General features: G+C 41.9%; 1 protein-coding gene across 1 annotated transcript in view; it reads left to right on the forward strand.

The window, feature by feature from the left end:
- The first annotated feature begins 17,532 nt into the window (after nucleotides 1-17,532).
- The window catches only part of LOC131246063 (uncharacterized), a 109,897-nt gene continuing 105,116 nt past the window's right edge, over nucleotides 17,533-22,313 (forward strand). The window contains exons 1-2 of the mRNA XM_058245922.1: nucleotides 17,533-17,688; nucleotides 17,841-17,968. Of these exons, the coding sequence (XP_058101905.1) occupies nucleotides 17,634-17,688; nucleotides 17,841-17,968 (183 nt within the window). The 5' untranslated portion in view covers nucleotides 17,533-17,633. The remainder of the gene's footprint in view (nucleotides 17,689-17,840; nucleotides 17,969-22,313) is intronic.

Raw genomic sequence — 22,313 nt, forward strand, 5'->3', positions numbered from 1 at the left:
TCGAAGCATAAGCAATCACCCTGTCCTTCTGCATAAGGACAGAACCCAGACCAACGCGAGAGGCGTCAGTATATATAGTATACTTAACCCCTTACTCTGGCAATACTAGCACAGGGGCAGACGTCAACTTGTCCTTCAGCTCTTGAAAAGCTATCCCGCCCTCTCATTCCAAGAAAACTTTAAATCTTTCTGTGTCAACTGAAACAAAGGTCTGGCTATCTTTGAGAAGTCTCGTATGAAGCATCGATAATAGCCTACTAGACCCAGAAAGCTCCTCACCTCAGTAACTGAACCAGGCTGCTTCCAGTCCTGAACTGCAGCTACCTTAGCAAGATTTACAGCTATCCCTTCCTTGGACACCACATGTCCCAGGAACTTGACTTCCTCTTTCTAGAAATCGTATTTCTTGAACTACGCAAAAAGTTGATTCTTCCTAAGAGTATCCAAGACCACTCTTAAGTGCTCCTCGTGCTCTTCCCGACTCGCAGAATAAATCAAAATGTCATCGATAAAGACAATGATGAATCGGAACAAGAATGCCCGAAACACCCTATTCATCAAATCCATGAACACGGCCGGTGCGTTCGTAAGACCGAACGACATCACAAGGAACTCATAGTGACCGAAGCTAGTCCTGAAAGCGGTCTTCTGCACGTCCTCATTCTTGACGCGCAACTGATGATACCCTGACTGCAGATCAACCTTCGAAAAGTACCGTGCTCCCTTCAACTGATCAAACAGATCATCTATCCTGGGCAAAGGGTACTTATTCTTCACAGTGACCTGATTCAACCTGCGATAATCAATACATAATCGCAAGGAACCATCCTTCTTCTTAACAAACAGGACAGGTGCTCCCCAAGGAGACACACTAGGCTGAATAAAGCCCAAATTCAACAAACCATCTATCTGCTTCCTCAATTCCTCCATTTCACTCGGAGGCATACGATAGGTGGGCAAAGAAATGGGCGCCGCACTAGGCATGAGATCGATAGTAGAATCAATCTCGCGCTGAGGAGGTAATCTAGGAATCGACTCAAACACATCTTCAAACTCCCGAACTACAGGCGTGCTTTCAAACGTCGATCCAGCCATACTCTCCAACAGAGAAGTATAATAATCAAGACGAAAAGGGTAACTGACCTGAGCTGGGAAAGTAACTATCTCGCCCTCAGGTCCATAGATTGTCACCGACCTTGCTTCACAATCAATCTCTGCTCGCATCCTCGTGAGTCAATTCATACCCACAATAACATCGTAATGGAAAAGAGGTGTGACAAAAAGGTCAACAAGAATCTATCCATTCCCTAGATCAATCAAACAATCCATACAACGCTTGTTCATAGCAGAGGAGATCCCTGTAGCGGTAGTGAGCGTCACTCCTTTTATAGAAACAGTGCTTAAACTCAGACGCCTAACTGCCGCATACGATATAAGAGAGGTAATGGACCCTGTATCCACCAACATAGAAATGGGAATACGTTCAATGTGCGCTGTAACCTCGAAGGATCTCGGCACCAAGTCAGACACAGGCGCTTCAGCTGAGAGCGCATGAACTCGAGCCTACTGCTGGCAATTCGACGGAGGAACCATGGGCTGTTGAGATGGCCTGAAGCTAGGTACAGCAGGTCTGAAGGATGGATGAGCTGGCACTGAACGAAGAGGTGGAGGTGATAAAACCTGAGGCATCGGATGGCTGATCCTCTGCGGTGGAGTAAAACCACTGTCCCGCATACGCGAAAAGCAAAAATGATCCAAATGCCCCATCTTCCCAGAGTACGAACAACGAAGATCAGCTCACACCTGCTGAGCGGGCGGCGCTAATCGCCTCGGAGGAGAATCTGCCCGCGGCCACTTGCCGAGAAATGGTGTACCCTGAAAGTCAGGTCATGGTCTGGGAACCATAGGTGCTCGCATACGGGACGACCTGTCCCCGTCCTGCTCAGCTCGCAGAGACATGCTCACCAACTCCGCATAAGAAGATATGCTAGCACAGCACATCTTCGATCGGATCTCAGGCCTAGCGCCGCATCCTCATCGGCTGATCGCTCAGAATCAAAGGAGCATAATGACCTAGCTTAGTGAACCGGTTCTCATACTCCGTCACTGACATCCCTCCCTGGCGGAGGTGAAGGAACTCACTTTCCTTCTCGTGTCGGTACGTAACCGGAAAATACTTCTCGTGGAAGCGTGCCTCAAACGCCTACCACGACTACTCATACCCTTCCTCAACAATGCGAAGAACACTGTCCCACCATAAACTGGCCTCCTTCTCAAACATGAAGGAGGCAAGCTCGACCTGCTCAACCTCAGAATAGTGCAGTGGTCTCAACATCTTAGAGATGCGATCAATCCAGTACTCGGCCTCCTCGAGTCTATGAGAACCCACAAATGTGGGAGGTAGTAAGCGCTGGAATCGCTCAAAGGTGTCACTCGCACTGGCACTCCTAGATGGGTGCATAGGTGAAGCAGGTGGAGTCGCCCCCACCGACTGAGCAAAGATGCCAGCCATGGAAGACAGAAACTGCTGCTGCTGCTGCTGCATCAACAGCATCATCTGCTCAAACCTATCAGAAGGCGGAGCAGACGAAGATGCACGGTTCGACTCAGGAACCGAAGGCGTGACTGGAGGAGCCATAGGTGGAATCACAGGTGTCGGCCCAACACCAGAATGAGACGGGCCTGACTGTGGATCCGTCTGGCTATCGCTCAGGGGAGAAACCCCGACAAGCGACTCGATCAAAGAGAGACGGGCCGAAGTCTTCAAACCCTTAGGAGGCATACCCTACATTCAACAGAGGATGCAACCTGTAAGATTCAACATCCACATAATCCACCCACACAGCATTCACAGCATAACTTCAATAATAAACAACATGCATTCCCTTTAACAAAATTGTTGCAATACAAGAAGAGCAGCATTACATGAATCACGACAGAGAAAGCATGTAAACTAAAACATCTAAAACTTCAAACAACAAACAACTACCAACAACTATGCCAATAACGGCAAACACAAAACAAAGCAAAGGACGACTACAACTGCAGCTACACGTCAGAATCAGGAGATGGAGGCGGGGCACCCTTATCCTTCAAGCAACACAGGATAGACTTTAGAGTTCGAGTCACCTTCTTAAACTTATGCTTCACAAGGCCTCGAAGATCCATGATATCCTGGCGTAGAACAGCCTGCCCTTCCTCAAGCTAAGCAATACGGCATCCCTGGCAGCCTGATCTGCACTTTGCTCTGGTGCCACAGGAGGAGAACTCTCACTCGTATCCTATGCCTCAACCTCTTCCTCGTCCTGCTCTGTTTCTTCTTCAATCTCAGCTCCACCCTCGCCATAACTTTCTTCCTCATCACTCTCTGACTCATCCTCACTTTCCGAGGCTTGTCGATGACGAGGCCCAGTTTCCATCTGATTTAGGGTCGTCTCATTAATGTAGCGAACAAGTACCGACTTTTCTGCCCCAAGCCTATAGCTAAACTCATGTGCAAGCTTACAAATGAGTCGGCCAAATGGGAGAGATTCGGTCCTCCTGTTCAAACGAGCGATAAGGATAATCTAGCGCAAGATATACGTCGGCACACATAACTTCTCTCCTTGCCCCACCTGATACAGAAAATCTACCGTCAGGCGCGTACACTCGCTGCGGTTGCTCCACCTTGGATATACATTAAACGTACACATGTGGTGAAGCAAGCGGAAGTCGTCCGTCATGTTGGTAGCTAGAAGACTTCGATTAGGCTGCCACTTGACCAGACAACCATATAGGAGCCACGTGCGGTGATCCCTCTCACGCATATTGCTCAAATTCTTCTCATTGGCATGCACCTCACCAAGCGGCACATTCAGGAGTCGGAATATCAAAGCAACGTTAACCGTGGCCTCCCGACCGCTACCACAAGGAATCTTGAACTGCAAAGGCTCCAACGAAGGATCACGAATGCTGGCATAAAAAGCTCGAACAGTACTTGCATTGGCGAGATACTCGCCCTCAAACAAGGGACACCAACCGGCCCCTTCCAGGCGCTCCAAAAATAGAAACTCGCCAAATAGCCGCGGATCAACATGAGCCTCAAAAAGGAACCTACGGCCTTCATAGACTCCATGAGATAACTCCGCCAACAAGGTTCTTCCAATGGGAGCTTGAGGATCAAGGTCCCGCTTCGTCTGAAACTCACGGGCGGCGGTCGTACTCACGGTGGCACCTCTCGGCCTCCGTGCACGGGTTGGGCGGCTAGGCCCGACTTCATCCACGGGAGCTCTCTTCTTCCCCATCAAAGAGAGAAAGGTGGAGATGGAAAATATGGCCGTGATAAACTCAAAGAGGGCCATGGAAAATGAGAGAAATGAGAGAAATGGGAAGAATGATGAATCTTCCACACACTTGAGATCCCAAAGGAGGATTTGAGAGTCCAAATGAGAAGAAAAGAGAGTGAAATCAGCAATGGGGATGCAGTTTTGAGATGGGTTGGTTGGGTGTGCATGAAAATGGAAGAAGAAGGAGATTGGGGAGGGATTTTGGTGGAGTTTTGAGAGAAACTTGGATAAAAGGAGAGCTTGGGAGGGTGTTTTGTGAAGGGAATAGGGTTTAAGAAGGATTTTAACCGAGCAACCATGGAGGGGTGGGCCACACTAGGCCCCAAAGTCGTCAGCCCGAGCCGGCCCACCCGGCCTGGCCCGCTGGGCGGCGAGGGCTCGCCGAACCGACGAGGTCATCGTCGGTCTCTGGACCGTCCGGCGATGACTCGCCGTTTGGGCGAGGTCCTCCTGCCCCTTATGTGGAAAATGATGTGGGTCCCCCCCCGGGTCCCCCTGGAAATGCCCCGATCGGCCCCTTTATCCAATTCGACGCCTATCGGGCCACTCAGGTTGAAATCTGATGTAAACTGAAGTTTACTGACATTTGAAGGGTGGATATGGAAACATAAGTCACCAATCAATGTAAGCCGACAGCACGAATATAGTGTCCCATACCACCATAATCGGCTCACGAGTTTGATTGCTCACTGGTCACTACAGGGAGGCTCGTCACCCCAGCGTAGGTCGACAGCTCGACCACGGTGTCCCATACCATCATGTCCGGCTCATGAGTCTTAGCGGATCTAGGTACAATGGTTAACAGGATTTGCACTGGTAAGTTTAGTACCTCAGATTCAAGCAATAGCGTCCATACATGGTGAACATACATCGGACAATCGGATTACTTGACGAACTCGACTAACACGAGTACACGTTGGGTTGAACGACATAGAGTGCGTAAACACTCCGTGTGGCCAAACCACTACCGACAACTCTAATACGACTCGGGTTTGTCAAATCGCGTCCTTCGTGACAAAAGCAACCTCAGCCACGAACTCAAGGCCGATTATCGATTTCCTGGACTATTTCTAAGTCCTAAACATATTCCACTACAACAGATATTCATATCAACAATTTAGAATAGTAATGGAACAATAATTTAAATCATGTAGTACGTGAGCATTTGCAGAATATCAACTTAACATGGATTTACACGTAAGTAATACTTGAAGTTAAACAACAAAGAATGTGACTTGCATGTAAGAAATCATACACATCAATAGGAGAGTTGAGAATCGCTTCTCAACGCCCGCAATTAGGTTAATATATTACACTTTAAGCCATTGAGACATTTCTACAAACACTTAGAATACATAGTTCAATATACATGGCGCATGTTGAAATACACGCATTTGGACAATTCCTTTTGCCAAGGAGTTATCACACATACAATTAGCACAAGTACACGACAGATAATCATGGCAAGTACATGTTCATATTTTATACATATACGGTACTTTCTACATACACATAGAATACATAAATCTCTACACAAGGCACATATATCAGGAATACAATATAAACATAACATTTAACATGCGAAATTGCACCCACAACAAGAATAAACCATTAACTGACATTGAAAGCCTTGAAAACCATAACCTATACGATTAAAGTCCGCACCTTAAACCAGAAATAGCACACCGAACTGATTCAGACGATATGTCTTCATCAACGGCGATAAGATAACCTAAGGCAAGAATAGAAATGAGCTACAACAACACATAAACTATTCTAAGCTCTAAAACAGATTAGGGTTAGATTAACTTACCCAAGAAGGAACTTAGAATCGCCGGAAAAATGATTCAAAAGTGATGGTTTAAGGATGTAGAGTAATAGGAAAGAATATGAAGATGATTCACCAACTTCTCTCTCACTTTCTCTCTCTTTTCCTCTCTCTTTCTTAGCTAGGGTTAGGAAATTCATATGGAAAAGAGAGTGAGGGTTTTAAGGTCTTTATATAGGCCTAACATGGATGAAAATAACCCCAGGGCCAAGGTATACTTAGGTTATAACCAAAACAGGCCTCTCTCGATCCAACGGAGTACTTCTGGTGGTCCTTTTTCCACGAGCGGTCGGACTTAAGCTCACTGACCATGGATCTAGGTCAGGCTGAGTTTTCGTACCGATCGGCTTTACAGATCAGCCGTGGCGGACCACACTCAATTCAACAGTCACCGAAACTCGATCAAGTCCACCAGCATTATGACATGCCTGGGTCACCTTTCTTGATCCGAGGGTGAAATTGGGTCAGAATCCAATGGTCAGATTGCTTAAAATCGTTGCGTAAGCGACACGACTCAGATTTCATAAAATCACATTTAATTTCTCACCGTTCTCACACTCTTCACTCCGGACTCAATCAAATTGACCCAGGACATCATCTGGACTTGATTTTTGAGGTGATGGCCAAGTCCAACATGGTGACCATATTTGTCTAAGATCATCGCTATCGGACTTTCGACGCGCAGTCCAGGTCCGATCCAAAGTTTCTAAAAATTTCTGAGAGCAACTGGATTTAGCGATGGATCTCAGATTTCAGAGTAACATAGCGATAACTATTCTACAGGTTTTGAGTCATGCAGATCAAATTTAAAGTGATTGATGTTAATTTCACAAGCAATCGAGTTTAGCACTAATAAACCCACAATTAGCTTCTAAGAAAAATAGAGGTAGTACTCGGGTCTTGGCACAAAAATTTTCAGGTCATTACATATGGTTTATTTAAAATCCTATTACACTAATCCTAACAACAGACACATATTAGGATTACTCAAAGGTAACTACTGGCTTCCAAGCCAGGCAGAGGATCTAATCACAAACTATTTAAGATTTAAACAATATTCAAACTAGTTTATGATGGATATGACTGTGTAAGTGTGTGAGGTGTGATCACAGATATTAAGATATGAAAATAGTAAAGCAAATCTCACAGACAAACGAATAGTAATCTCAAACACAATCATTTTTATATTGGTTCGACTACTTGTCTACTCCACTCCCGGTAAGCGCACTCAACCCTTGAGTGTACTGGATTTCACTAAGGAGGTTTCACAGCGGTTCACCTTAAACCTAAGGTTTTAAATCAGGTTCACCTTCAACCTTTACAACCTACACTGAGGCTGACTGTTTATGCTCTCACGAGCAAGGGTCAACACAACGCACCCACTTTTAGGCACACTGGCCAAGAATCTTCCACAAGACCCTAATGAAGGTTTTACACAGTTCACCTCAAGCACAAGGTTTTACACGGTTCACCTCAAACCCAAGGTTTTACACGGTTCACCACAAACCCGAGGTTTCACATGGTTCACCTCAAACCCTAGGTTTTGACTGGTTCACCTTTAACCAGATGTTTATGCTCTCTACAGAGCAAGGGTCCATACAACGCACCCACTACGTACACTCCCGCCGGAGGCCTCCTAGAGGACTTGCAAGGTTGAGAAACACCTTAGACCCAATCCTACAAAGGCATGATCACAAGTGTCCTTTGGACTCTAGTTACTTACAAATAAGTGGATGAGTCCCATTCAGTGCATTGACGAAGATCTCCTCCTTGTCGATGAAGAATCTTCGACTTCCTTGATCCGCAACACAAATGATGTACCAATATGAGGCTTCGGGTTGGGTCAAGGTTAAGACGGAATCCTACTCTATAAAATGTTTTCCTATAAGGAAGATAGAGTGATTCCAGTTACACATTCAAGGCATCCCAGCTTATGATTTGCCATTAAGGTAATAGCTGAAGGATCCTTGAATGCGGAAGTTCATTCCCTAATCCACTCTATTGAATATCAATGATGATGGTGGATTGGAGGATGAACTTCCTTGAGAGAAAGGGCTTTGGGTATATGATATAAGGTAAAACACTCAAAAGCACTCTCTTCTTTCTCTCGCCCAGCATCAAAAGACAAGCTTTCTTTATATAGGCAAAAGGTTCCAACGGATATAAAATGGTCACATTTATGACAGAGTTCGATATCATCGAGCAGGGTCGATATCATCGAGCGTATTCTCTCGATAGCATCGACTGGCCGCTTGGTGACACAAACTCAAATGTCATACGCTTTTTAAACCAATTGCCAACTAGTCGAGGGAATCGAGACTCGTATCGATGTCATCGGATTTCGAACTCCGATTCCATCGTTGTAAGGTTCGATTCCTTGACATTTGAAAAATGAGAGAGACTTGCTTTGAAATATTTCAGGTTTACTAAAATGATAGAGGGACCTTCGAGATCATCGAAATTTGAATATCGATGATATCGATAGAGTGTCGATGCATCGATGAGTCCAGAGGACTTTCGTTTAAGCTTCCTGGATAGTTTTTGTCCCTGTTCGATGTTATCGAAACTGTACCGATATCATCGATATTTGAATATCGATTCTATCGACGTACCCCCGATCATAGATAAACATCTTGAAATATTTTGCTGGAAGACTAGGCGCCCATGACCAATAATATCGAGAGCCCTCCGATATCATCGAGATTTGAACTTCGATGGTATCAAGAACGACTTCGATATATTGATGCACATGTAATTTTCTTAAGTAAAAACAGGGCCGTCGGAGATCTGTCTATCAATATTATCGAGTTAGTTTCGATAGACTCGAGATTTAAATATCGATGATATCGATGGGTAGATCGATATATCGATAAATCAGTCCAGAGATATATGTGGTTGCAGGGCACTTTTGTCCTCATTTCGATGATATCGTTTAAACATCGAGGACATCGACAGAGCAGGTCGATTCTATCGAGACATGTATCGATAAAATCGATAAAGTAAGAAAAACTTAGAGATTTTCTGTTTTCGAAAAAGTTTTCTCACTTATAAACCCTATAATGTTCTAATTTGTTTTAAGGGTTTTATATACCTGGTGTTTTGGGACATGGGATGTGAGGCTTAGATTTACCTGAGGCAAGCTTGCACACATCCCGGTTGAGGCAGACGCTTTGAATTAATCTTCTTATGAGGCTCTGTTGTTTGACTGACCCAACATTCACGCTAATTGACAAACCAGGGCACTTTCAGCCCCTGCCGACGACCCTCTCATTTCCCATATTTGCATAATCAAGGACCTCCACACCAACATTACTGACCACCTCCATTGTTTTTGCAGCCAATTTTGTACCGGCCACCTCCACTGCCTTCTCAGGGTATGCAACTGAATCTAACGCCATCGCAACCATATCCACAAAGATCTGCACAGCCTCAACAAACACAACAACAAGTTAGGCCTCCCTCGCATTTGCAACCGAGGATGAAATCCAAACACTACGATTACTAGCTCTAGGGCATATCCATGCCTTAACATCAACCGCAGATGATCCAGCTCAGCCTCAGGAGTACGCACTCCAACAGTACGAGGACCATGCTCAAGATTATGACGACCTAGCACTGCTACAAGAAGACATGACGCAGGCATACGATGACACCGTGCCACCCCATGAGGACCCATCACCATCAGTAGGTTACGCTCCTTAACCAGAAGCCGAGACTCCCGAAGGTACTAGTTTTGCATCTGCATCTTATCAAGGCGATAATTTATATGATCTTATCACATAATAAATTTTGTAGTAATGACCCATTAATATATTAGTTAATTTGGATTGGACATGTGAACCCTGCCTCTTGTGCGGTAGAAAAAGGAACCCTATTTCTCGATTTTATAAATATAACGATGAAAACGTACGGGTACTTTGGAAGAGCCAGTAGCAAATAAAGAAGAAGTCAGACCTTGGAGCAAGAGAGCATCAATAGTCATGCATTGGATGGAGTCGTGAGCCAAAAGATAATATTGATCACCTATACCGGTAACCATAATATCACGGCATCAAGTTTCTATACAACCATACCAAGTATCTCAATAACAACGCCAACGATCGACATAAGGATAGCAGCAACCAGATTCCAACAGAGTCAAACTTATCAACAACTACCTAAGTCAGGAGGCCACCATCTATTCTGTCAACTCAAAAACAAGCCACTAGAAAAGAGTAAGCTACAACAAATGACAACGCAAGTTGCCACTTGAAGAAATGCCACAACTAGAGGAAATGCAAGCACAATCCATATCATTCGCGGCAATACATAATTTTAGGATGCTTGATAGTGTAGTAAATTTCGGGGACAAAATTTTTGTTAATGGAGGTAGAATGTAATACCCTGTTGTTTTTCAACAGTGAGTTCCATTATTCCCTATGGTGTGGCCCACTTAAGCTTTGGATCAGCCTCATTTTTTGGCTAATGCCTTAACTTAATCTAAAAAAAAATTAATGGACGAAGTGGATCTGCCAAAGCATCCTTATGGGGGCCACTATGTAAAAAGAGAGAGGGAAAGAGAGAGAAGTGACGTGCATTAGCACGTCACCACGAGAACACCCCCACCCCGATATTTCTCCTTCTTCTTCTCCTTTCTTCTTGCAACCGTACCGCCCACACCCATTTTCAACTCTCGCCATCCATCTACATGGAACCCATCCTCATGATTGAGATCGTCCATTAGGCCGGGAATCTTATACAACTATAACCGTTGAAATATTTTCCCTAAATACATCTTGTGCAGCCCACCATGATTCCTGATTTACTCCATTCTTGAGCTCCTAACCCATCTTAAATTGCTGAAACTAATGAATGGTATGAATCCCTTCTAAACTCATAGTGGACCCCACCTAGCATCCACAACATATCGCACCCTGCATCTGTTATAGAGTCCGCCCAAAGTGGAACTTCTCTTTCGCACTTGCGGCCATGCCACTCCACAATCGGCACGAAGCCAGTCCTCACAATCTCGACCATTAAATCTCTCTTTTCAATGGCCTACTCTTCTCCAACATGAATTCTACCCAACAAGCAATCAAAAGAAAGACAGAGTAGAAAATGAAAGAGAAAGAAAGACGAAAGACATGGACCGAGAGAGGAAGCTGCACTCGGGTGTGACAAGTTGAACACACCGAGTCTCGCCGGATCTAACAATTGAGCCGACTTTTGCCTTGGAGTTTATGTTGATTTCCAGAGCCTTAACAACTCTTATAGCATCACCAGTTTAGCGATAGTTAAAGATTTTGTTATTGGTCGAGTCGAAGCCATATAATCTGGACCGTTCGAATCAAACACGTGAGAGTTTAGATCTTTGTCAGTATTTACAATCATAATAGGTAGGTGATCTTCCTAGTTGAAAAGCCTACATTAGTACGTACTTTGATTTCCATTGATTATTTATTTCATATTATTGATTTAAGTTATTTCATTTTGGTTGCACGTAAAATAAAATGCATTTATTTGATTATTAATATGTGAAATTAATTCAATTGATTATTGTTACCTGCTTTTAAATATGATTAAGTTATGGGTGCTCTGCCCGGGTCATTCCCGAAAAGGATGTTTATTTTGTGCCGCATTTTAAATTTTAACAATTGTGGACATTTAACCCCTGGTCCGTGTTCCAGGATGTGTCATATTTAAATACTCGATCCCTAGGTCGTGTTCCAAGATGAAAGTCATATTTTCTTTATTTAAGATTAAGTGAATGTACACGTGGGTGCTCTTCCCGGACTCCCTAAAATGTTAGATGCATGGTACCCTACCCTAGGAGGTCCAAAATGGTCACGGTGCTCTGCCTTGGGTTAATCCCTAAAATGGGTGCACAGGTGCTCTGCCATGGAAAAGTCCAAAAATGGATCAAAAGCTATTTTGTTTTATTTGAATTTATTTCCAGAATTTCATTTATATTAGTGGAATATTAATGCCATCTTATATTCAAGTCGTGGATGCATAAATCCAGTTTTGGTGCACACATTCGTGAGCCACGATCCCCAATAGGTATGGGACTATTTGGGATCAAGAGTCTATCATCTTGGAATCACTTCTCACGTTAGGTATGGGACTAACTCGAGTTATAGCCCTTGATGCGAGGCCCCTACCGGCCCGTGATACCATGCACTATGACTCGACCTTTCGGTATATTCTCTTTTGTAACACGCCTACTTATGATAAGCTGGGTTGACTTTATTTATTTTATCAAGTTATTCTTAATGCCAACGTAGTATTTTCAACTTTGGGAATGATTTGACCCTATGAGCCGTCACACTCACACCTCTATAGATTATTTTATAGGTACAAAGATGTAATAATACGAGCATGCTAAACAAGATGCTATTTTAATTTTGTTTTAGCATTAGTTTACGTTTTGAAATACTTTATTTTTATTCCAATATAATAAAGATTTGATGACGGTTTAGTAAGCTTCTAATTAATGAAAATAGTTTATTATTTATTTTCTCTTTTGGTTTAACTCTGATTACCTTGAAAATGAATGGAAATTATGTGTATTGCGTTATATATTTTGTTTAAGTACAACTCACAGTCCTGGAATTCGGGTTCGGGCCTAACCAACTCGGGTGCCGAATTTCAGGGCGTGACACTATTTGTCTAACAAGGTGATCGAATGCCCTAAAAGATGAGTTTTGTTAATAATGTGATGGTTCATTTCGAATATGAATGGATGAATGGCTTAATATATGGATGGGGACTGTTTTCGTCAGTCGAACTTAGACTAGAATGAATGTGAATATCCAAGTATGTTAGGTTAAACGGTAACACACGAGTACTAAAAAATACGGGGTGTTACAGAATCTATTAAATTATGGCAGCTTTGGAATTCCAAGACACATGCCCAAACCATAAAGGTAAATAGCACGAGGCTAACATAATAAATGAGATGAGTAGCAATGGATAACTCAATAAAGAGGAGAGTGGCAATGGCCAACTCCACAAAGAGGAGAGCTGTAATGGCTAACTCAACAAAGAAGAGAGTGGCAATGGCCAACTCTATAAAAGGAGAGTAGCAAGAGTTAACTCAACAAAATTGGTAAAGGCAAGGGCAAGGCTTGTATCAATCGCCCCACATAAAAATAATGAAGATCACTCATAATTAACATCATACCATAAACTCAAAAGGTAAATAATGGTTGGTAGTAATTTAAACAATTACAAAGAGAGAATCATGAGAACATGTAAAAAGCAAGATAATTCATATCAACTTAAATTAAGGTAAGTTTAAAGGAATCCCTCACATAAATTTGGAAAGATCATGTATAATTAACATCACACCTTAACCATTATTCCTAAAGGAAAAATAATTGACGGTGGTAAATTAAATATTTGCAGGGAGGATTCAAAGCATATGAGGGAACAGAATAAATCAAATAAACTCAAGTTAATATAAGCTTAAAGGTGGTGGCGTAGTCTCTTACTATGTTAAATGATCAGAGGCGTACGATCAGGTTCTACTATAATCCGCCTGGTTCGAATTGATTTAGATGTTAGATTAGAGTTGAGGAAAACTCAACCTAACCCATTCCTTAAACAGGTTTACATGTTGCCTAAGCTGATAAGTTTTCAACTTATCGTGTTTAGGCCCTTCTTATCGTTGACTTGAAAACGGAATTCCATTGTTGAGGGATGGATCAAATTTGGAAAGGGAAGATGATGATAGAAAGAAAAGAAGGTTAGGAGTCGAACCAGGCCTCGATGATAGCTTGATGTGCAACTATCTTAGCCTACACGTTTTCTTCTTCTCTTTCTCTCTCTCTTTCTTTTCTTTTCTTTTCTCTCTCTTTCATTTCTTTTCTTTTCTTTTCTCTCTTTCTCCTTCTTTCTCTTTTCTTTTCTTTCACTTTCTCTTTCTTTCTTTTTTCTTTTCTTTTTCTCTCTCTATCCTTGGACGTTTGAGAGGTGGGCGTGTCAATAGAGAGGGGAACGCACGCTCCCTTTTTTTTTAAAGGGAGTGGGTGTATGAGAGGGGCGTGTTTCACATTATACTTGGATTGGGTTTTTCCAATTTTTTCTTTTCTGATGATCTTTCTTTAAATATAATTCGTCCATTGTGTCAGGATCGTCGAATAGATCCGGGGTATATGATTTTCATGGTGATCCGAAATTTAAAATGGTTAATCTTGAAATTTCTCCTAATGGGTGCTAAAATGAACTTAATCTTAATTAACGATCCACACTTAATGATCAGGGCCCAATTTTTAGGAAAATGTGTAGTTAGGATAGGCAAACAGTTGAAAATTTTTTGGTGGTTAATCGATAGTGAAAAAGGCCTAGATATAAAATATCACTTTTTGCATCAAAAAGAAGGAACCGGCTTCAGCGTTCACCGGTGCAGGATCATGGATCTGGGCCTAAATTTTGTATAATCTTGTAATCATATGAGACCAGAGTGTGGTCTAAATTTGAGTTGCGATGGATGGAAGGAAGTGGTTAAATCGGAAGATCCAGATTTATAAGGAGTTGATAGGCCTAGAAAGAATAACTTTGCGCTTAAAGGAAAAGCCTACCAAAGTGGGGTCTTTATATTTTACACTTGGTCCATATTATGGGTAATTCATGTCGTTTATATGAAGGAAAATATCCTACTATGACTACTCATGAGGTTTCTTCACTCAATGGACACTAAAATCAACAGTTAAGGGGCTGGTTTGTCAATTGGGTCACTTTTACAATGATCTAAGGGTCAAAATTTGACAGGTATGGTTAATTTATAATACATAGGCATGGAATAAAATTTCACATCAAATGAATCGTGGGAACCATGTGATATAGAATTCAAGGGTCAAGGTTAATGGCATTTTCGTAATTATTGCTGATATGAGAGTTTTGGAAAATCTAATGGTTCTACCTGGTTATAAGCATGTTTCTAAGTAATTCTTACAAAATGACTTATATCTAAATCATTATGAATAAAGAATTATTCACCAAATTAATTAGAGAATGTACATATATTAAACTACACGATGGATGGTCAAATGATATGTTTAAAATAGGAAAACTTGATGGTTAGTACTCTAACAGTGTATATATGTATACGTATGACCAGTTTTGTAAACGGAAGAACATAGAGTGGGTTTTTGGAGTGATTATGGGGTAGAACATGTGTATCGTTAGATTCGAGTATCATGTTCACATGTTTAAGTTTCTCAGATTGTAGTTCTGATAATAGGTTAAGCATATTCATAAGTGATGAACAAGATGAACAAATCAGAATATCAACTTGATGTATGTACGAATGGATGTAGAGATCAAGTAGCTAGTTTACTATGATTGGGTGGTCTAAAATCAAAGTGGACGGTTAAATGTCTCTATCTAACAGTGCATATTTGACTGAGCGGTTGGTTATGATAGACAAGTGAGAATATTTAGGTATATGATGATCCTATCTTAAAATCAACGGTCAGATAACTTGATCTATGAATGAAGATTATTCTCAATGGTCAGATTCGTGTTGGAGAATAGATGTAAGGTTAGGTTAGCTCAATGGGTACCGTACACATGTATATAATAAGTTAAATTTTATGGTAACACTCGAGAACTTTCAATACTCAGGTGTTGAAAAGTTCAAGGTGTTACATCTTTTCCCATCGCGATCGGCCGAAGAGTGCAGAGCTAATCGCATTTATAGAAGCCTAAGTATCTCTCTACAAAGGGCACGCTAAGATTAGTGAAGATAAGAAGTGTTCGGCCGATTCGGAGATGGCTAACATCGACCATCGTCTGAACTATATCGAACGTGTTGTGGAGACGTTGGTGAGTCAAGAAGCATCCTTAAGTGAGAAAAAGAACCGGGCAAAGGATGCGAATGTTGTTGCTACTCGAGCCTTTGCTCACGCCAAGTGGGCTACGGGATGACTTAGCCGTCTAACCCTCTTTTATTATTATTATTATTATTATTATTATTATAACATTTCCTACCCCAATGTGGGTAAAACTTATGGCTTTTGGGCCTTTATTTAACTAGATCAACTAAGCCCCCATCATATAGGGCTTTTATTTAATTTCAATTTAATTCTTTTACTAAACTGATGTAGCCTGATTCCTCACAACCACCCATAGCGGGGAGAAGTATTGCTTCAGAAATCGGCCGTTTATAGGTGATTGAGCAACATTACCATTTAAATCTCTAAGGAGATAAGCACTTGCCCTTAGAACTTGCTCTATAACATATGGCCTGTCCCATGTATGCGACCATTTTCTCAATGCTCGGTCCATCTGACCGATATGAATGATCATTTTTCAAATTGTGTCACCTTCCTTGAAGGCTTTTCCTTTAACCATTTTGTTATATGCTCGGGGCCATGACTACTTTGTTGGCCACAATAGAATTCAATGCTTTGATGCGAGTCTCATCCAACCCTTCGAGCTCGACCAACATTGCTTCCGTAAACTCGGGTGGGCTTAATTGAGATTAATGGGCAACTTGTATTGAGGGTACCACGATTTCTAGAGGCAAGATTGCTTCATGCCCATAAGTCAACATAAATGAACTGATCCCTGTGCTAGTGCAAGGTGACACCCTATAGGCCCACGGAGCCTCGGATAACTTAAGGTGCCATTCCCATGGGTTTTCTCGTATTATTTTCTTCAAAATATTTTTGATCACTTTGTTACTGGCTTCAGCTCGACCATTAACTTGAGTACAATATGGAGTTGAATGGGGAATTTTTATCCCATATCGATTGGCCATAGTGTTCGTCTCCTTGGCCGTAAATGCCGCACCACAGTCCATAGTAATGGATTCCGGAATACCAAAGCGATGAATAATGTTAGTTTCTATAAAATTGATAATGTCCTCTTGACCGACCTTATGCATGGTTTTGCTTCAACCCATTTCGTAAATTAGTCAGTTGCTACAATAATAAATGAATCCATCTAAGTTGAAGGTGGATGGATCTACCCAATAAGTCGATCGCCCATCCTCGAAACGGTCAAGGCTTTATAATAGGATGTAATTCAACTGCAGGTACATGTTGAATAGGCCCATTCCTCTAACAAACCTCACAACCTTTTGTATATCGAACATAATTAGCAATCATTTCTGGATAGAAGTATCCGTAACACTTGAGCATGAGTCTCATCTTCCCATTGCTTAGTAAGCATGTGTCACTGCATATGTGGGCCCACATGCTGATTGGTCGGATGAAAGGAACCGTCCATAGTAGGAAACTCAGTCTGCACAGATGATTGTGACCTGATCATTTAGAACAATAAATACATAATTTCAATGGATGGCCTTCAACTCTAAAAATCAAGGGTTACGATCAGTTAGTGACGTGTGATTGCAGGATAGTAGCTTATCTACTGTGGTAACGAGAATATCGACGGTTCAAATCATCGGACCACGCAAGCATGTGGACCCCAACATGAGTCGCGACTGAGGCAAAAGCAAGTATGTTGAGGTGCATGGAGTCGGCATTTGCGAAATGGTGCCGAGCGGCCTTGCGTTTCCGCCGGGAGCACGAATCGAAGGACCCTTGGGTAAAGAAAAACAGATTAAATCCCGAAATAAGAAAAATATTCTCTCGCATTTTATTTCTGATCTCTTTTCAGGAGAGGGGAGAAGAAGAAGTAAAACAACGCGGATTTTCCCTCACTTTCGTCTATTTCTCGCGGGAAATCGATTTTTGCAGGTAATTTCGTAAAAACGCGCCGCTTCAAGGGTAAAATGGTCCCTAGATGTTCGATTTCTGGGAACGAGACTCAGGTCTTCCAGAGCTTAGATGGGATTCGACACCTTGCCGAAACTCGCCGTTTCAAGGTAAAAGAATTTCGATTTTTTACACCCACTTTTTTTAATGCACACCCGTTTCTTTTCTGAGAGAGAGAGGAAAAAAAAGAAGAAGCATTGTTACTCTTGTGGAGAGTGTCCATCCATACCCCTGCAATACGGCCACTGTGCAGTTGGCATATCCAAACCTTCCAAGTTGTGGGCCCCACTTCATTACAATTGGGAGCTCAAAATTTAGATTGATCGACAATCCTTACCTCCGATAAATGGACGTTTTCTAGTTGAATTGGGAACCTTGATCATCTTTTGTGTTAACCGCCCATTTTATGGGTCGCGACCAGACAGTCAGGATCTTTGTATCATCGGTCCATGTGGGCCCCATGATTTGAGCGTTTGGATTGAATAACACATGCCGTGCGTCCAGTGGCGGGGTGTATGCATAGGACTCCTCGTTCTCTGCCAGACTATCAATTAACACCTCTTTCTGGTTGGGGACGCGGATTGCGTCCTACCCCCGCCTGTCTCTAGCCACGAACGGGCAGTTCTGTTGGCGCGCCGACTGTCATGTATAGGTTTATCCACGCTGTCCATCTCTCCTCTCGGAACATTTTAAGGTACTAGCACAAAAATGAGGCAGATCCAACGCTAAAGTGGACCACGCCACAGATGACTCTGGCATTTAATGCAGCCAAGCTTATTATTTGGATAGATATACCCACTCTTTACAGTTGGTACTACCAGTTCACACCCACCCTTTTGATAGATATACCCACTCTTTACAGTTGCTAATGCAATAGGATGTGTCAAACACAGAATCATAGTCCACTACTATATCTATATATATATATATATATATATATATATATATATATATATATATATATATATATATGTTTTTTCTTTTATACACCCTCACACACCCACACACACCACGTGTACTTCAACCCATGACCTCAGTGTTGGAACCCACAAGGTCTACCACTGAGCCATGAGTAGGGACCCTAGTCCACTACTATTACAACTAAAATGCTCCAAAAGGCAAATTGCCAAACTGCGCTCATTGGTGTTTGGTGTGTATATTCCTTCTTTTCAGCAAGGGGAGTTATTTGATACTCTGGCTGCTTATGTTGCTTGATACACATCACTTAGAAATGTTACATGTGGAAAATATTAAACCAAATTAAATGGACTTACCGTGGAATCCTCTGTCGCTAGGTTGCAGTCTAAAACTTCGATTGGTTGAACAATCCTAGTCTTTGATTCATGAACATTCATTTTTTGAAGACCAATGGTATTTTTCATTTATAACAGTCGAACAAATGTCCAGAAATCTAATAGTTGGATAACCCGACTACGATAGTTTTGGTTCATGATGCATCTAAATTGGCACCCATAATTTGGATGGTTTAGTTTGAATTTATTATATGCCAAGTATGTAATGCCTCTATAATTTTTAACTGCATGCGTATCCTCCATCACATACTGCCAGAGGATCAAAACATTTCCCATTCATTAATGTACTTTAATTGTAAAATTCTGGGTGATGAAAATAGAATTTACCCTTTTTCTTAATTTTTGGTATTATTATTTATGTGGTATCCATGTAGCTTTCAATGTGGGAGTTTTGTACTTACTAATATGTCTGCATTGTGCAGTTTAATGTTTATCTTCATACACACACGTGGGCACGCACATCTGTTTGGGAGGAGAATTTTGACCCGCTAAATTTTAGGACATGTCTGGTGCATGTCGTTGCACTATTTACATAATAATAGCAATTTTGGCATAGATCATTTGGTGTTTGGTGCACTAACACACTACACTCGTAGCATAGTTCGTTAAATAGTACTATTCTGCACCCTTTTTTCTAGGCGTTAGTTTTTGTATTATTCAAATAGTTGGATTTTGAGAAAAAAGGTGGAATTCAACTATTTTGATCAGCAAAAAGAACTTCAATAGGCTAGTAAAGGGGAATTTCAATCATGTCCATGTGTGAGGAGAATTTCTATCCTTTGAAGTTTAGGGCCATGTCTACGCGTGCCATAGCACTATTTTCACAATAATAGCCCTATCAGCCTAGATCACTTGGCGTTTGGCATGTTAACACACCATACTCATTGCATGATTAGCCAACTTACTATTTTGCACCCTTTTTTTCTAGGCATTAGTTGTTGCATAATGCAAATAGCTGGGTTCCAAGAAAAAGGTGGAATCCAACTATTTTGATAAGCAAAAGGGACTCTAATAGGCTGGTAGAATGCCTTGGTCAACACTCATGCACTCAAAATGTACGTGTGCCATACGTTAAAACAAAATGAATGTCCAAATTCTGGCGCCCACTGTAATATAGGACAACCCAAAAAGATCATCCATAGGACTATCTTAAGCTTTTAATTTGGGGCTTAAAAGAAGATGGTTAAGAAGATAAATACAACAACTGTCTTTGTTCAAGCGATTTGGATCTCCGAATCTGAAATCAATTTTTTAGGAATGATCCATCCACAATGGTATAAATTAGATCAATGGCCCAGGTTACTCTATTTATGCCTTCAATTGAGTCGTATCATTTTATAAAAAATATGGTCTAAAATTTCAAGATACACTCATGTTAGCTTTCCATCATTTAATAAATGGTGGGGACTCTTCACCCATGCACATAGCATGGTTAAAAACCAATCCAAACCATCTAAATTGCTGACCCATTTGTTGATGGATCATCATCATCGAAGCCTTATCCTAATTAATTGGGTTTGGCAACATAATCCTGTTCCCCCATTCCAAGATCATCAAGTCTTTTCTTATTACCTCCATCCACATCCTTTTGTGCCTGCCCCTTGCCCTTTTAGAGCCTTCAACTTGAACCAACTCACTCCTTTTAGAGTCAATGAGAAGAACTCGAGAGGGAGCTCAATCTATTTTGAGATCAATAGATCGAGTGCGTGGTTGAGTTCGATAGTAAACGCAATTGAGAGAACGGGAAGATCAGAACGATGGTTGCACGCGAGGACAATCGAGAGGGTAGGGGAGTAGATCTTGTATGTGGGAGGTCAGGGAGAGGATGTACTTATAGGGGAGTGATGTTGGAAGAGGGGAATCGATCTAGAGGGAGGTGCGGGAGATGCTAGTGAGGGAAAGATCTAGGCCCCCTTGGAGTGTTGGTCATTGGCGTAGCCAGTTGGCCTTCGATAGAAGGGATGAGCATTAGGACGTTGCTAGGGGTGTCAGTGGGCCAGGCTTTGGCTTGAAAAATCAAAATCCGGGCCAAGACATACCCCAGGTCCGGCCCGCTGACAGCCCTAGACGCTGTAATAGTAAAAGGGAAGCAACTTGTTGTCATGGTGGGGGATCTATGCCGAGGTGTGGTGGATTTGCTAGAGAAGAGTTAAGTGGCGAGGTTGTGGAAGTAGGTTGGAACCATGTTGGAAAGAAGTGGTCGGAGGCAGTGTTCAAAATATCGGTATCGCGTTACGCATCACACCCTTGGGATATGGATATGTATCGGTTATTGCATGGGATATATCAGTTGTATCACGTAATGTATTGTTGTGATGCGGACATTAGTGGTGCACCCTTTAGAGTGTACCAGAGGAGGAAGCATTGCCGATAGAGTACCGGAGCAGAGGAGTTGATGTGGATGGACGTTGGGTCCATCAGACCCATTTTCTGACGCGTTACGAGTGCAGGAGCGGCATGACTGCACCCTGAACATAGATCCATGAGTCGGATTTCACACCCTACCACATGGGTGTTTTAGTTTTACGTGTTTTAGTTCTTTTTCTTGTTTCAGGGGCTTTATTGCACTTCTTTATTTTTTCGTCTTTTTGTTATTTTTCTTGTTTTCAGGGGCTTTAGTACACTTTTATTTTTTCCATAGCTTATATATACGTTGTGAGAAACCCTATTTTCATTACTATTTAATGAATAAAAATTCGTATCTTTTGTTCCTCTTTATTAAAAAGATTAGGGTTTCAGGATTGGCCCTTGGGTGTTGAGGATTCCACCCTAATTTCAGGTTTCCTTTTTTCTAGATCTTCGAGGTGCAAGAAAAGGTAAGAATCATCATCCTTTTCTTTTGACGACAAAATGACCTGTACTTTCTTCATCTCGAACCCTTCATTCTTCACCCCTTTCATTCCTTTGGATATCTCCTTTCTAGTTTGAATGGAGAAGAGGGTTGATTAGTCTGTAGAATCAGATTCAAACTTAATCATGGACTGATTTATGCTAGATCTGGGATATTCTCATATCCCCAGGTCCTCCCTTTTTACTGTTTACGTGATTTTATGCCAAGGGGCATGATCCTGACGGAATGACCTCATTTTTGTGTTGAGATTTGCCTAATCCCTTTGATTGGAAACGGTTAGTTAATTGGTGT

This window comes from Magnolia sinica, chromosome 5, assembly GCF_029962835.1.
Source record: "Magnolia sinica isolate HGM2019 chromosome 5, MsV1, whole genome shotgun sequence".
Taxonomy (NCBI): domain Eukaryota; kingdom Viridiplantae; phylum Streptophyta; class Magnoliopsida; order Magnoliales; family Magnoliaceae; genus Magnolia; species Magnolia sinica.